General features: G+C 44.6%; 3 protein-coding genes across 11 annotated transcripts in view; 2 read left to right on the forward strand and 1 right to left on the reverse strand.

Annotated features, from left to right (window-relative positions):
• LOC309371135 (uncharacterized protein) overlaps positions 1 to 1,050 on the forward strand; it is a 56,127-nt gene extending 55,077 nt beyond the window's left edge. Inside the window, exons 3-4 of one of the 2 annotated variants that reach the window (XR_014168820.1) lie at positions 285 to 357; positions 867 to 1,050. The gene's annotated coding sequence lies outside the window, so the exon portion shown is untranslated. Of the gene's footprint in view, positions 1 to 284 lie in introns of both variants that reach the window. The other variant, XR_014168818.1, reaches the window with a different exon arrangement.
• A 2,170-nt stretch (positions 1,051 to 3,220) lies between these two features.
• On the forward strand, positions 3,221 to 10,508 carry TMEM254 (transmembrane protein 254). The gene is made up of 4 exons (XM_081913856.1): positions 3,221 to 3,379; positions 4,932 to 5,035; positions 6,839 to 6,898; positions 8,043 to 10,508. The coding sequence occupies exons 1-4, from the start codon at positions 3,266 to 3,268 to the stop codon at positions 8,158 to 8,160; spliced, it is 396 nt and encodes a 131-aa protein (XP_081769982.1). The 5' UTR covers positions 3,221 to 3,265; the 3' UTR covers positions 8,161 to 10,508.
• Positions 10,509 to 10,841: 333 nt separating this feature from the next.
• Positions 10,842 to 15,290, reverse strand: part of SRR (serine racemase) — a 54,757-nt gene continuing 50,308 nt past the window's right edge. For 7 of the 8 annotated variants that reach the window (XM_081913693.1, XM_081913690.1, XM_081913696.1 and 4 more), the window contains one exon: positions 10,845 to 15,085. In XM_081913693.1, coding sequence (XP_081769819.1) covers positions 14,987 to 15,085 — 99 coding nt within the window. In that variant the 3' untranslated portion in view covers positions 10,845 to 14,986. Of the gene's footprint in view, positions 15,086 to 15,290 lie in introns of all 8 variants that reach the window. The other variant, XM_081913694.1, reaches the window with a different exon arrangement.

Below are 15,290 nucleotides of genomic sequence, written 5' to 3' on the forward strand. Positions count from 1 at the left end.
GCACTTAAGTATAAGTATACTTAAAAACAACAATAAACAATCAAGGAGAAAATGTTTCTCATTTGTGGGTGTTGCATTGCATCAACAGATAACGACATTTTAATCTTTTCATTCTGATGAATGTAAAAAAAATCTCTAAGAATCAGGCCGCTGCATGTAGCAACTTTGAAGGTACAAGGTTCATGTTCGTGCCAAGTTGTAATCCCTCTCAAAATTACACCTTCATATTCTGATGCAATGATAATCCTATTATCTCATTTCTTCATCCTTTCATTTCCTCTTAGTTAAACGCAGATCTTCTGGGAACAAATTCAGATAGCTCCAGCAGATTGCTCCTCTCTGCAATATGCTGCTCAGGTAAAGAAAATGGCCACACAGAGGCAACATTGCAACAGGCAGCTCTTGCAAAACTTCAAGACCCACTATTGGTCTCGTCTGCTCAAACAGCTGGAGACTATCTCCACATGCAAGGGAAGTCCCTAACTCACCAAGGGCTTGAGACCCATCAGCTACCCTCCCCTGGTTCAGCTAGCCAGTCAAAGCCATTCCCAGGGTGTTGCTGCTGTCGCATGCTGACGGCTTCTAGGAGCCACAGGTGAAGCTGAGTGCAGGGGGGGGGGACCAAAGGTGAGCAACCTATCCCAGAAGGAGCATGATGTGTCCTCCACCAGAGGTACTACCCTCCTCTAACACTCCACACACGAGTAAATAACCACTTAATATGTTTATTCCAAAATTTCATTGTAGGTCATTAATTCCTGTAGGCAGGCGAAATAAATTTAGTAATTATTAATATTAAGTAAGTAATCAACCAAGTCACATTAGGCTAAAGCACAGAGCCTTTTTTTTAATTTTTTTTACAAAAGGCTGCATGTTTCCCTCTGCTACCACCACAGCATAGAATGAAGTTGAGGTTGGTTGGGCTCAGCAACAGCAAGCCTTCTCATAGAAAGTCAAGTAGCAACTAATTACTATGCACGTCCTCCCAGGGAATATGTAATTTACATTCATGTACATACGTTCTGAAAATATACACATGGGGAAACAGTTGTGAGCAATTTATTTAAACTGAAAGTTCCCCCATGCTTTAAATTGCCCCCACCTCACTGAACAACCCTTTACCCAAAGGTTTCTTTCCCTTTTCCCTTAAAATTCTAGCCCCAGAGTATCCTGCGAAGGAGCTTTGTGAAGGGGTAACTAGTAAGTTGGAGTATCAGACAGGTTTTCTTTCAATAAACAATAAAGATTTATTTAAGGCAAGATAGTATATAACACAAATGGATTCAACTTAGGTTAGTTCAGAAATACAGTGCAATTTCACTTTAAATTTGTCCTCAGTTTTTGCATTATGGTTTGGTTCTTTTTTTCTGGTGATACTTTCTTTCAGTTACCCAACCCCTTTAACAATCCTGCTCCTGAGGTACCTCTGGTTACAAACTTAACTCGTTCGGAGGTCCATTCTAATAATAATAATAATTTATTATTTATACTCCGCCCATCTGGCTGGGCTTGCCCAGCCACTCTGGGTGGCTTCCCAAAAAATATTAAAATACTGTAATACATCAAACATTAAAAGCTTCCCTAAACAAGGCTGCCTTCAGATGTAGACCACAGGGCTCTCCACACCCCCTCCCTTCACTGGGTCTGGGAGTTTCATCCATTTCCTTAGAAGAGTCTATCTCTCCCCTCCAGACTAGATTTGAGTCCCAAGAAGGCTGTTCCTTTCCAGCTCCTACTTCTCCTGGCTCAACCTCTGCCTCCCAGTAAGATTCTGGTCTATTCCTCCTATAGGACACCACACTCTGTCCTTCACAATACGCTCAGAGTGGAAGTTGTTTTTTCCAGAGCCAACTCTTTCTCCCATTCACTCTTTATACCTCAGCCTGTCTCCTAGCCTGTCTCCTAACCTGTCTCCCTACCTATCTCCCACCCTCTCCAACCACAATTCCAACCCTCTCAAACTAACCGTCTCTCCAAAACCTCTCCTTTTAAACTCTCCCTCCTGGAACCATGGCCAATCAGAGGCTGCCATTCATTAACAATTTGCAGGCAGGGAAATGAAAAGAAAAACAACAACCTGTCCAGCAAAAGCAACCTTTTTGACACACAAAACCTGGCCCATTTTTTGTTTTATAAAAGAAGAGAAGGAAGGCAAACCAGAAGCAAGTGTTGAATGGTTTCTTTAAATATAAGGCTCATTATTGTTTCACAAGATGTGTATGGCTTTAAGGGCCAGAGCAAATAACATGACCTAGTTTTACAGCTATGAAGCAATTTAGCAGGTGATGTTATGTTATTTAAGCGGTTATGTTAAGCTGTTATGTTAATTAAGCACGTAGCTCTCTCAATACCCTGATGGATGGGTCATGCTTATTGATATATTGTAATTTAGTGTAAAAGGAGTTTCTGTTTTTGTTATTAAAACCTAGCAAAAGTCACTTTTGCGTTTCTTGAAATGTGTGGTCTCCCCAGCACGCCTTCTGCAGCGCAACTAATCTGCAGAATAGCCAACAGCAAGAGGGGTCAAGCACTGGGCACTGGAAAGGGCAAGAAGAGCAGACAATCAGCACATTGAGGATGGGGACTCAGTGAGTGTGCAAACTCCAGAAAGGCGAATGAGTGGTGGTGATTTTGTGTGAATGAGGTGCGCATGGCACTATTACACCACCACGGGCAGGTCAGCTGGTAGCGCATGGGACCCTTAATCCGAGGGTCGTGGGTCCAAGCTCCACGCTGCGCAAAACATTCCTGCTCTGCGGGGGGGGGACGACTACATGATCATCAGGGTCCCTTCCAACTGTACGATTCTACGATCCCCCCTCTTGTCTCGCTTGTCACTGTGCTGAATTGTGGCACAATGGGTCAGTGCCCTGTTAACCAGAAGTCGAGCCCACGCAGGGACGGCTTTCGGCGGGATTCCTGCACTGCAGGCGGGGTTGGACTAGATGGCCCTTGGGGATCGCTTCCAACTCTCCAATTGTGCGAATTGCCGCCAGGAGTTTGCCACAAAGACTCGCACTCGCGGTTGCCCGAGAGGAGGAAAGCAGCAGGAAGCAGCGCGGAGCCCGCGGCAGAGTCCCGCGGATCCCTCCTAATCCAACCCTCCTCCTCCCCGCGCCTGCGCTGAGCGTAACAACAGGGCCCTCTTTGTGACGCAGGCGGCGTATGCAAATAGAGAGGGACACATGAGGGTGCCACGCCCCCTCGGAGCGCTTCTTGGGGCTGCTCGCAAGAGGCGGCGGGAACAGACCTGATCGCCGAAGAGATGAGGAAGGTGGCCGGCTCGATGGACTCCCAGGGCGAGCACCGCGCCGATTACTTCCGGCGCTCCAACCTGTTCGTAATGGTGGCGATCTTGGTCGGCCTGAGCTACTACGGGGTGAGCGCAGCCTCCCTGGAGGCTCCAGGGGCACCTGGTGCGGGGGGCCGACACGTGCGGGGATCATAGTCATAGCTGTCAACTTTCCCTTTTCTTGCGAGGAATCCTATTCGGAATAAGGGGATTTCCCTTTAAAAAAGAGAAACGTTGACAGCTAGGATCCAACCCGGAACATTTCGCCCGAGGAGACTCGAACGCGCGACCTGGAGGTTATAAAGTCCTCGTGCTCCACGGGCTGAGCTGTGTCTCTCTTGCCGTGGGAGCCAGAGATGGGAAGGCTTGGAGGGGATCCCTGTGTATCGTACTTAGCTTTGAAGATGTTAGGGATGAGCCCGCCCAAATCAAGCGTGTTTTTTATTTTATTTTAAAGTCACATTTATTTCACGGGGAGAATTTACAGTATTCAGAAGGGCGCCCCGTAGAGTTCAGTGGGCATTACTCCACTGCAACTGGGCACAGGGTAGAAGCCTCAAGTAGGTGTTTAAACTCTTCCACTGAAATGAAAGGGTTGGGAAAAAAACAACCCGGAATCTTGAGTTGTGTTTTCTGCTGCTCTGAAATCCCCCCACTCAAGGGGTTTTGGGAGCTGAATCCCTGATTGGAGTCCAGTATAAATATGTTTTCCGCCGTAGTGCACTTTTAGTGCATTTCATGAAGACAGCCGGCTTTAATGCATAGCACACACTGTACTGGTGAGGTTTATTCTGGAAGTACATTATATGATAATTGTGATTTATATTTTTAGGGGGATCTAGACCGAGATCTCATCAGCTGTGGGCTTTCTTGCCTAAGTCCAGTGTTTCAGGGTCCTCCACACCCGGCATTGTCAAATGCAGGGGTCAGCTACCTTTTTCAGCCGTGGGCCGGTCCACTGTCCCTCAGACCATGTGGTGGGCCGGACTATATTTTTTTTTTGGGGGGGATGAACAAATTATTCCCACAAATAACCCAGAGATGCATTTTAAATAAAAGCACACATTCTACTCATGTAAAAACACACTGATTCCCGGACCATCCGTGGGCCAGATTAAGAAAGCGATTGGGCTGGATCTGGTCCATGGGCCTTAGGTTGCCTACCCCTGGTCAAATGGCTGCTAATTTCTGGATTGTGCCACATTGTATTGATGTCCCCAAATTTCATATATTATGCATGGATACAGGGGGATAAACACAAAAGTTGTGAATTCTGATGTTGCAGGATGATCGGTTATGTTGACACGTATATACAGTGGTACCTCGGGTTACATATGCTTCAGGTTAAATACGTCTCAGGTTACAGACTCCGCTAACCCAGAAATATTACCTTGGGATGAGAACAGAAATTGTGCTCCAGTGGTGCAGTAGCAGCAGCGGGAGGCCCCATTAGCTAAAGTGGTGCTTCAGGTTAAGAACGGACCTCCGGAACAAATTAAGTACGTAACCAGAGGTACCACTGTATGCCGCTTAGGAATTTGGAATATTAAGTGGTATAGCTGAAGTAAATAAAACAATACCTCCGGTATGCTTACTTAAATGCATCTCTCTTTCTCCCCTCCCCCTCCGCACACCTCAGTGGGCAGTCTTTTCACCCTCAACAATCCCCTGTGACCATCTGGGACCATTAGGCACCTTCACTAAATATTTGGTGGAAAACCATAAAACTCTTCTCAATATTGGGTAAGCTGAATTCTCCTCTTCTACCTGTTCACATTCCTTCTGCTCACCCAACAGTGGGGATTTTGGGGGTGGGTGGGTGGGAGGGTGAGTATAATATGCAGCCATATGTATGTGCTTCTCCTTGCATATTGGGAGGGACAAGAGAAATGTAAGAGCAAGCTACAGTCAAGCAATGTATTTGAGATTATAGAGTCATAGATTATAGAGTCCTAGAATTGTAGAGTTTCTAACAATGGACCCAGGGCCTCATTCTTTTTTCTTCCTTCCTTTTTAATTGTAAAAAACCAGTCTGACACATGTGTGAAGGGTGGATCAGGACAGGCTGTCTAGCCTTTGTTCCTCTTCCTCTGGTAGTTTTCCAGCCCATAATTAACGCCCCTGAGCACTTTTGTCACCTCGGTTAAAGCATAGCTGTCAACTTACAGATTTGAAAATAAGGGACCAGCAGCCTCGAAAAAAAGGGATCAGCAGCCAAAATAAGGAATTTTGGCTTGGCTTATACAGAAATCCCGCCATCATGGAGCCATGCTGCTTTGGCTGCGACTGACTGTGTTTTGCAGGGGTTGGACTAGATGATCCTAAGGGTCTACAACTCCCACCAAAGAAGAGTGGCAGACAAAACTGATGAACGACATTGAGATGGCAAAGCTTACAGGCAGAATTAGAAACCAGGAAGAGGACTTCTTTAATAAAGAATGGGGAAAGTTTATAATTTATTTGAAAAGCTATTGTAAAGAGTTACATACATTGGTAAGATTGACAGAAAACTTGTAGTAAAAATTTGAACTATGGGGTTGGACAAATGATTTATAAAAAGAGAGTTATGAAAGGGATGCAGAGGGGGAAATCACTGCCCTGGTTGGAGGGTATGCTAAGCAGCACGTTGGGGCTGCCGTCGTCCTGGGGCGAGGAGTTCCATCGGCCCTTCCCTGCCTGAGAGAGAGGGAGGGAGGGAGAGAGACTCTCACCATGAGCCCGGTATGAGGCGGTTGCGGCATGGCCGCTGAAGCGCTGCCCTTCTGTGTCCCTCCACATCCCCTCCTCTTCCTCCTCCCTCAGGCCACCTCCTCAGCCACAGCCACTGCTGCCGCCTCCGACTTCCCCTGGCAGCGTGGCAGAAGTCTCGCAAGAGGGGCTGCCGCCACCCGTCTCCTCACAATGTGCCCCTGAGGGGGAAAAGGGAGAGACGAAGACACGGCAGCTCATGCGCGCTCTCTCTCTTGCTCTCTCGAGGCGGAGGACCCCGAGCCGCTGCTTCCCTCCCGAACCGGGCAAGCATGAAACCTGGGAAATTTAAGTGACATCATCAATAAGGGACAGCAGTGGGACACAGCGCTGGTATAAGGGAGTTTCCTGCCAAATAAGGGACGGTTGGCAGATATGGGTTAAAGAGCAGCTCCATACATGCCTTACTCCACTCGGACTGTGTAGTGTTTCTGGTCCGGTTTAGGCTATGCATAACTTGTTATTAGAAATATGCAAATTAATGTAAAGGGCAGGGCAGAATGATTGCCTGCTTTTTGAACACCCCATTCCTGCACCTGTTGTGTGTTTCTCTTGCACAAACCATGCTTACCGGAATGAACAGGCATTGCACAAAGCATATTTGCGTTGCTTCAGTGAACTCCTGTCCATTTCACAAGGGCTTGCATGAGAAAGAACAGGGTTGTGTCCCCTGTTAATTAGCTGGTGATTGGGAATGTGTTTGGCTTTCCGCCTGGGAATACCTAAATGTTTTGGGCTAACCCTTATCTTGCTTTAATTTATGCCAGTTACAAATGGTGTTATTTTCCTTCCTTTCAGATATTTAGTTGCCTGGTTAATCCACATCGGGGAAGCATTATATGCCCTCAAGCTATGCAAGTAAGCTATTTTTATTTTATTTTGGGTCTCTCCTACCTCCACCTCCCTCTGCCCTCTCCTAAACAGCAGAATGTTTAGGACTGTGTCTGGGCTTGTAAGCTGGTTTCCTGGGTTCGGATATGGGGTGTTGTGCATGAGCACTCCCTCTCACTGCCTGAAGTGGTATGGAAGTGACACACAGGTTTTAATAATCTTCACATCCTATCTGCATGAACTGGGTCTAAAGTAAATTCTGTCAAGGACCGACTTTGGAGCTGTCGTTGAATTTGCTTTTTAAAAAGCAACCAGTGCTTTCCAACATTGAACCAATGAGGTGTGCTGTGCATTGGAACCCAACCCAGCTGTGGCAGGTGAACTTACCCTGACCCTTTTGTCAGGTTTCTTAAAAAATAATAATAAAGGAGCTGGTACTAGTTTACAAAGCCTTATACATCTGAGGACCAGGATACCTAAAAGGCTGTCTTGCACCTTATATATACAACTTATGGTTGCATTCTGCAGAAGATGGCCTCTTGCAGATACCATCTCATCAGGAGATCTGCTCCGTATAATGCGGGAACTGGACCATAAATTTTGGAGGCACCTACCCCTGAGAACTCTGTCTATTGTCTTTTAGGCACCTCTTAAAGACCTTCCTCTTTTAAGAAGCCTTTTAATCAGAATTTTATCCTGGCCTTTATCTGCATTGTGTTTATATATGCCTTTATTGTTGATGATTTTGTATTGTTAATTGCTTCGGGATGTATAAATGAAGTAAGCAAAATAAAAGAGCATAAAAGAAGCACAAGAAGGAGCCAGTGACTGTGTAAGAAGGCTGGTCTGTGTGAGTGCCAGCAGAGGAGTAACAATATGATGGTTCTAAATCCCAGGTATATGCACTTGGATTCAAAACCCTGTTTGGAGGTTATCTGGAACCAGTGACTGCATTGCTGATATCTTTCCTTCATTGGTGTATCACATGCCACCCTGGAAAGTTCCCTGAAGGATTCTGGTGAGGGAGCAGGGGTGTGGATGACAGCCCAACTTTGGTTTCCGCCCATCCTCCAAGCAGCTGAGGGCAAAATAGACATCTATCTACTTAACTTGGATTTTAAGTAATACATGCAGAAATGTCAGGCTTTATCTGTCTGTCTCTTCACTGCAGGATGAAAGGCATCACAGACCCTTCAACTCAGCGGTTGTGGTTGGTTCAAACATTTTTCTTTGGAATAGGATCTCTCTACTTTTTGTTGACCTACAACCGCCGGAAGAAATGCTGGTGAAGGATTCAGCCAGAAGAGAAGGTTCCAACACATTCTAGCTTTGGGGTATATTTTTCAGCGAGAGGGATGGGTGTATTCCTAAATATTTTTTGTGCATTCAGGTGTGGCAATCTTCTCTTTCACTTGGAAAGAGAAATTTCTTTCAGACGTTTCCTCTGCAGGTTTTGCAGCTGTGGGCAAAGCGAGGAAACTAGCTTGTGACAATGGGGGGACGGAGCCTTTCTTTTTAGATCAAGGAAATAAAGCCAGTTCTTAATGGTCAGGACCAAAATGCCAACACTCACAAGATATCTGCATAGGACCAATTTAAAATAGGGGTGACAAACAGAGCAAGCACAGAGCAGCCTATAGTCTCTACTTCTCAGGTCTAACAGTAGCCTTATTCATAAACTGAGCTGTATAGAAGTGTGATGAGGCATCTTCCTTTGGGCCCAAACTGCACCTGTCTGTTGCTCCCCTGGTTTTGCCTGCATCCATGGCTGGATTGTCCTCTATAAGTGATTGTATGGATAGTCCCCTTCATTTATGAGCCTCTTTCTCCCCTCCCCCGCCACCCTTTTTACAGGTAAGGATTGCAGATTAAGCAGGTCTGTGAGCACTGATCTCTACATGCAGCCACACTGTGTCCAGGGTGTAGCTGTGACTGGGAGGCAAGGTGGCATTTTCATTCTCTGTCATTTGCACCATAGACCAGGAGGGCTAATGCTACTCCATTAGTACTTTTAGCTGTGTTTTAAAATAATAATAACAACAACAGCAACAACAACAACTACAACAATAATAATTAATTACTATTAAAAAATAATGTGCAACAGTGCAGATTATCCTTGTTGGGCATCCAGTTTTAGCAGGTGGCTTGGTTAACTTTTCTTCCCCTTTCTTGAGAAATAAACCTCTTCTATTTCTCACCCACCTTCCCACCCAGAGTTTAAAGGGGTTTATCTGCAGTAGATGTGGTCAGCATTGTGGCCTGAACATCTTGCAATCTTTCTCCACAAACGCTGCCACCACCCCTCTGATTTATAATGGTCTACCAGCAGGTTTTGCTCTTATGTTTTCTTGGTGCTCTCTTAACAACCTGCATGCATTGCAAAGCACTTTAGTTAATAACCGTGGCACTGAACTTTTGGCATGGCGCAAGCTTTTCTTGAAGTGCAAAAGGCTGTGAGAGGGAAAGCTGTGACCACATAAGAACTGCAGTCAAGACCAAGAAACCCCACTGGAGCAGTTTTCTTTCTCAGAGATCCAATGTGCTGTTAAAAGGTAGTTCTATATAACATGCCTTAAATTCTTTAGGGGAGATGCCCCCCCAAAATACATCAAAGCAGATCTACTAGTTTCAGTCTGAGAGAAAGCTTTGATAGAGCTTTCATTAGGCGTTCCTCATCCAAGCTGTATCGTGATAGACAGTCTGTGGGGAAGGTTTAGAAACAGCACATTAGTTGGATTTGGAGGAAGTAGTTAACAGCGCCTGTCAGATGAGTGGGTGTCTAATTCATAGATTTCTTGGCCATTGTGTTTAGTATCTGCTTAGTATCTACATGTTTAGTACCTACATGTTATGCAGTGCCACCACCCAGATCTGAGAAAGGAAAATTACTGGTGCAGTTTTTCCCTGGCATGGCATTGCTTGGCAGGGTGAAGTGGTTTACAAGATTTTACCCTCTCTTGAGAGACTTTTCACTAGTATAAGCTCAGGGGCAGAACGAGGGTGAGAAGCAAAGGGCACCAGCATGGAGCTTGAATGAACCCCTCCACCCCACCAACTTTTTAGCATTTTGTATTAGTGCAGTGCATTTTTACTGTAGTGCTTGCCATTGTTATGTTGGTGCAGGAGACAGGTCCGCTGATTCTGTGCCTGAGCAAATATATAAAGGTTGGGACTCTCTGCCACATTAGACCATAGTCCTTGCCTTTGGTTTGGACTTTTAATTCTCTTGATGATTTCTGCTGAAATGCCCTATAATGTCTTTCAAACTCTGTGTCTCATTTGGATTTATTTTTAGGCAGCTCTTAAGAACACTGCTGCTCATAGTTTTAGCATTTTGCCTTTGTGCTTGAACACCCTGCATATTCCGTCATGCTTGTTGTATTGAGAATCACCTCTTTAACACATTATGTTTTACCTGGGTATTGTCTGGATGATTAAAGGTAGCTTCTGCTGTTCTTTATACTGTTAATACTTGAAGGGACACATGGTGAGCTGTTTGACTGTTGCCTCTTGTGATAAAAATGTGTCCTAAGATAGGGTGCTTAATTGGTATAATACTGCATTTTGAGCTGATAATTTCCGAGAGCTGTCTCACTGCTGGCCTTGAATAAAGCTAATAATTCTCTCTAAAATATAACGCATGCCCTGAAATTGTTACAAAGGATGGGGTGGTGGTTTCACATCCTTAAAGCAGGGGTGCCAAAACACAAAGTATAGGGCCCCCTAAGGATTCCTAATGCAGCCTGGATTTCCCCAACCACCTTCCAGGAAATTTTGAACAATAACCAGGCCTTAATAGGATGAAGGGGTTGACTCAAAAATACCTGCTTTTGTGTGTCATCGTATCGGGTTCTTTCCTCAGTTCCCTCTGTTTGCAGCAGGAATGCTAAGGAGTTGGTGAGGAAATGCACTTGGGCATCCCAGGAACACAGCCAGATAATTTGTACAAGTGTGCATGTGCACACAAAGGCACTGTGTGCAAGAAGATTGCACATGCCCGAATCCTGTAATGCTACCATTCATTTTACAGCTTTTAAGGGCATCTCATAACCATTTGAAAAACATTTGCATAGCGCTTTCTAGTGTTCAAATGAGCGTTATATGGTTGTAAACTTTAACGGCCCTGTAATGGAAATCAGTATTTCCCCCCATGCTGCAGATGTGGGGGGCACAGAAAGTGGATTGCCAAAGGTCACCCGGTGAATGCATGAGAGAGGCAACAGTCAAAGCTGGGGCTTTCTGATTTTTAGCTCGCTCTCTTAGCTAGCGTGCTACAGCAGGTGTCGTTATAATGAAATACAACTAGTAACTGGAAGCAACTGCAGCAACAACAACAACACCTAGCAGTGTGAGAAAAAAGTAAAAAAATAAAATAAGCAGAGAACTAAATCTGAACCGGTAGACTGGAAGCACGACGGCCTTAATCGACAACCCTGATCGCTGTGATCATGTTCACAGAAAGGCCAGCAGGAGGAGCTCTAACTTAACAATGCCAACTAAGCAAAGTTCTAAACTTTTTTCAGTTGTTTGGATCATTGTTTGCCATCCTTATTATAGTGAGAACTTCCCTCTATCGAAAGCAAGAAAGAAAGGCAGGTTCTTATGTTCTTCATAAAACAACATTCCGTTTGGCTTCCCATATTCTCTCATCACAAGCTCCATCGTCTCCCAAGTGATAAGGGTACATATACATAGAATTGTAGAGTTTGGAAGTCCAACCCCCTGCAGTTGCAGGAATCAGTAGCCCAACGTGGGGCTCAAACCCACAGCCTCGAGTTTCAGAGTCTCATGCTCTACTGACTGAGCTATCCCAGCAGGCTTGTGCTGCTGGCCATCACCCTTCAATGGCTATAATTCAAACACCTTTGCATGAGCAGGTAAATGTGCGTAGATACTGTGGGCAATCAGGATTCCTACTGTAGCCTCTCAGGCCTTTCCCATGGGTAGGATGAGCATTGGTCTCAGGGAGGGAGGGAGGAGCCAAACAGACACCGAGGATGGTTCAGAGAAAGAATTTTTTATTTCTGCTTCCCAGGTAGCAGAAAGGCACTTGTGTGGTCAACCACAGCAAGCAGCACTTTAAGAGTAGAAACAGACAGCCTATATTCTCTTTAGGTACCCCCCCCCCTGGAATCCAGCCTCATGAGCTTGTACACGTAAGTTTGCAGAAACAATCTCCATTCATGATGAATAGAAATTGTTTCTGTACTCCTGGTGCCATTCCCAGGGTCTGTGCGTCAGTGCGCCAGGATAGTTGCAACCTGGTAAGATAAGTTGGATGCGCCACTGACAAGGCCGTCTTTTACGCCTTCATGGACCGAGAAGAGGAGAAGGCTTTGTTCATTCAGCTACTTTGTGTTATACAGCAAAAGCTAATGCATATTTTAAGTTAGCATCCTCAAAGAAAGAAATACAGCTCTAGCTAATGCATTTTAGCTGCTGAATCCTCAAAGAAAGAATTTGGGAAGTCTTGGGGCCTAGTTGGGGTGACTACACAGTCAGGTTTGGGTATCCTGTCCCTTCACTACAAGAGTCTGCGTTCAACATGTGGCCAAAGGGCAGGGCCAGAAATGCGTGCCACGTCCGGAAGATCCAGTCTTGTGGTCCCACTTCCCATTAATCAAATTGAGCTCCTTAGTTAATATAATGCTTAAAGTTGGCGGCGGCAGCATGCAAACATAAGAGTCCCAATGGATCAGACCAAAGGCCTATCTAGTCTAGCATACTGTCCCATCCGTACAACCAAGACATAGGACAAGAGCCCTCTCTCATGCATCAGCTTCACTGGAATACACCAGATGCTACTATTATAAGAGGAGGTAGAGAAGAAGTCTGTTCTGCAAGTGGAACCTGTTGCATGAAGTGCTGGATACACCCTGTATCAACGGCTTTTTGAAAGTCCGTGTACACAATGCTGTGTCCACTGTGATTACCCCTATACACATGCTTACTGACACTCTCAAAGACCTCTTAAAATGTGAGACACGACTTATTTTACAGAAGCTTCTTCAGTGGATACTATCTGTGCCTAGTAATCTGGTCATTTTAATCTGCCATTAAGCCTTAGAATCTAATCTCTTGTTTGCCTCAGCCCCACAGAAAGTTCAGGCATAGGGATCCGCTTTACATTTCCCACGGTAAAGACAGAAACAACTAATTCCTTTAGCTTCCCTGCAATCACATTTTCCTTCTTTAGCACACCTTTGATTTCCTTGGTGTCTAAAGGCGAGACCAACTTTAGCAATTAGAATACTTAGCAAGTAAGATGTCTGTTTTTAAAAATAATTCATGAACTACTGGAGTCCAAATCTAATAGCTTGCCCATAGATTCTCTGGATGGCATTCCTCAAGTCCCAATCAAGCAGCCTTGGTTCTCCATCTGTAAAATAGAAATACTATTGACCTACAGGAGAGCAAGAAATAATGTAAACAATCGCAAGTGATACAGAAATGAATTATGAACTCAGTGGGTGCCATTTTTTATTACTTAACCTAGGTTAAAGTACGAGGCCTCCCCAAAGTATCACAAACAATTGCTATGTGATTCGAGCTTTTATACCCCACCTCACTTTTTGTAACTATTTGGATTGAACAGGAGGAAAAATGGTTTGCAAAGATTATAGCTGTGACTTGTAGGTTGTATGGCTATTAATCAGCTGATCTGATTTACAGTCTTGGGCTGCTTCCAGACAGATGGTTCCTAGTGCTAATAAATCATAGCTCTTCCCCTGTAAGCTACAAGCATAACATCAATTGACTTTCCACACCACCAGGGTATTGCACTTTTCCTGTATGCTTAGCCCACTTTGTTCCATCCACATCAGTGGTTATGACATAGCTGCTGTGGTTGGGGAATTCCCCATAGCAGCCATAAGAAAAAGAAAATTACTCCCATTTTTTTATATAAAAAAAGTTTATTTAGCGCAACACACTTATTCACTGAAGCATGGTTCCCATTACTAAATTCATGAAATGCCAGAAATGGATTGGAAGTGTTCAATTGGGGAAAAACACTTTGCTTAAATTGTGATAATTAGAAAGGTTTTGATTCTCTTTTTTTTTTTTTTAATTAGCATGATAACATGTAGTACTACAACATCCTTAAGCAGTTTTCACTAACATTTTAATATGTGCAAAGTAGAGATCTACAGGCTGGTGGGGGCGGGGAGCCAACAAAACAAAACCCAACTTTCAGGTAATTCAGGCTTGTAAATACCCACATGCCTAATCGCCTAAGGCAGGGGTCGGAACCTAAGGCCCATGGGCCACATGGCCGGAGTGAACCGGCCCAGGCAAGGTAAACCTTGCTGACCCCTGACCTAAGGTGAGCAAGTATTGCCTTCAGGTATTGAGCCAGAGAAGATTTTGTAAACTGGGATATCCTGGACTCTTTCACCTCTCTCGGATTGCCAGGGTGGTACAAATAACTAGCATAGAGTACGCAGGCTTGTAAACATTTCTGTGGACTTGTAATTTTTTTCGGACTTATTGCAAGGCTGAAGTAATGTTTTCTGGCTTGGAAGCTGTGGAATAAGCAAAGCAATGAGGAAGGAAGTATCATCATAAGGAGCAGGAATTGCCTACACAGAAGATGAGCTTGGAGAAGTCACTCTCTGGAATTTACTTGCTGTATTTTACAGGAGTCTATACAACACTAAGGACCTCAACAGTTTCTCAGTTATATCATCCTGAAGGCAATTTGGGGGAGGTGTCATATTGGGGGTGGGGGTGGGGAATACATAGCTAATACAAAGACTACAGTTGGAACTCTGCAGCTGCTATGAAGCACTTAAGTTAAAGATATAAGTTATTCATCTTCATGATACAGGATAGGTTTCATTCTGATTTGAGAGAATACACAGAAGAGAAACCCTATTGCTATTTCCTAACTTTTTCATTTAAACATACCAGTGCTGTCGCAATTGTATTTTTGATTGCAGTGCCGTTTTAGACTGTAAACCCCTTGGGATAGTAGGAACCTGTCGATCCCAGTTCTTTGTAAAGCACCATATACAGTGTGATGGCTCTATAGAAATAAGCAACAATAACATCTTCAACTTTCCTGAAACTGAAACAAAGATGATGATCGTGGAGCTTTTCAAATTGGCTGGCTCATCACCGCTCCATCCATCTCATCATTGGGTAGCAGTCTAGCAGGGCGTTCCTTAACTGGGCAGTGTGGATTTTGTCTCTGGTCTCTACAATGCAGGTGACCTGGAAAACAACAGCAACAAACATCATTTAAATCAGTGGGATTATTCCCAGGTTTCTCATCCGCAGAAACTTTGCCACTATGAAATGGTCCGCCATGTGTGAAGCACCCACATACAGTGATATAGCTCTCGGAAACATTTTTCTCCCCAAATACCACATTCCATCATGAGCAGCATTCTAGGGGTCACACACCGTTGCTGGCCGG

Source organism: Podarcis melisellensis (genome assembly GCF_964234715.1).
Source record: "Podarcis melisellensis genome assembly, chromosome: 5".
In the NCBI taxonomy this organism is placed as follows: Eukaryota; Metazoa; Chordata; class Lepidosauria; order Squamata; family Lacertidae; genus Podarcis; species Podarcis melisellensis.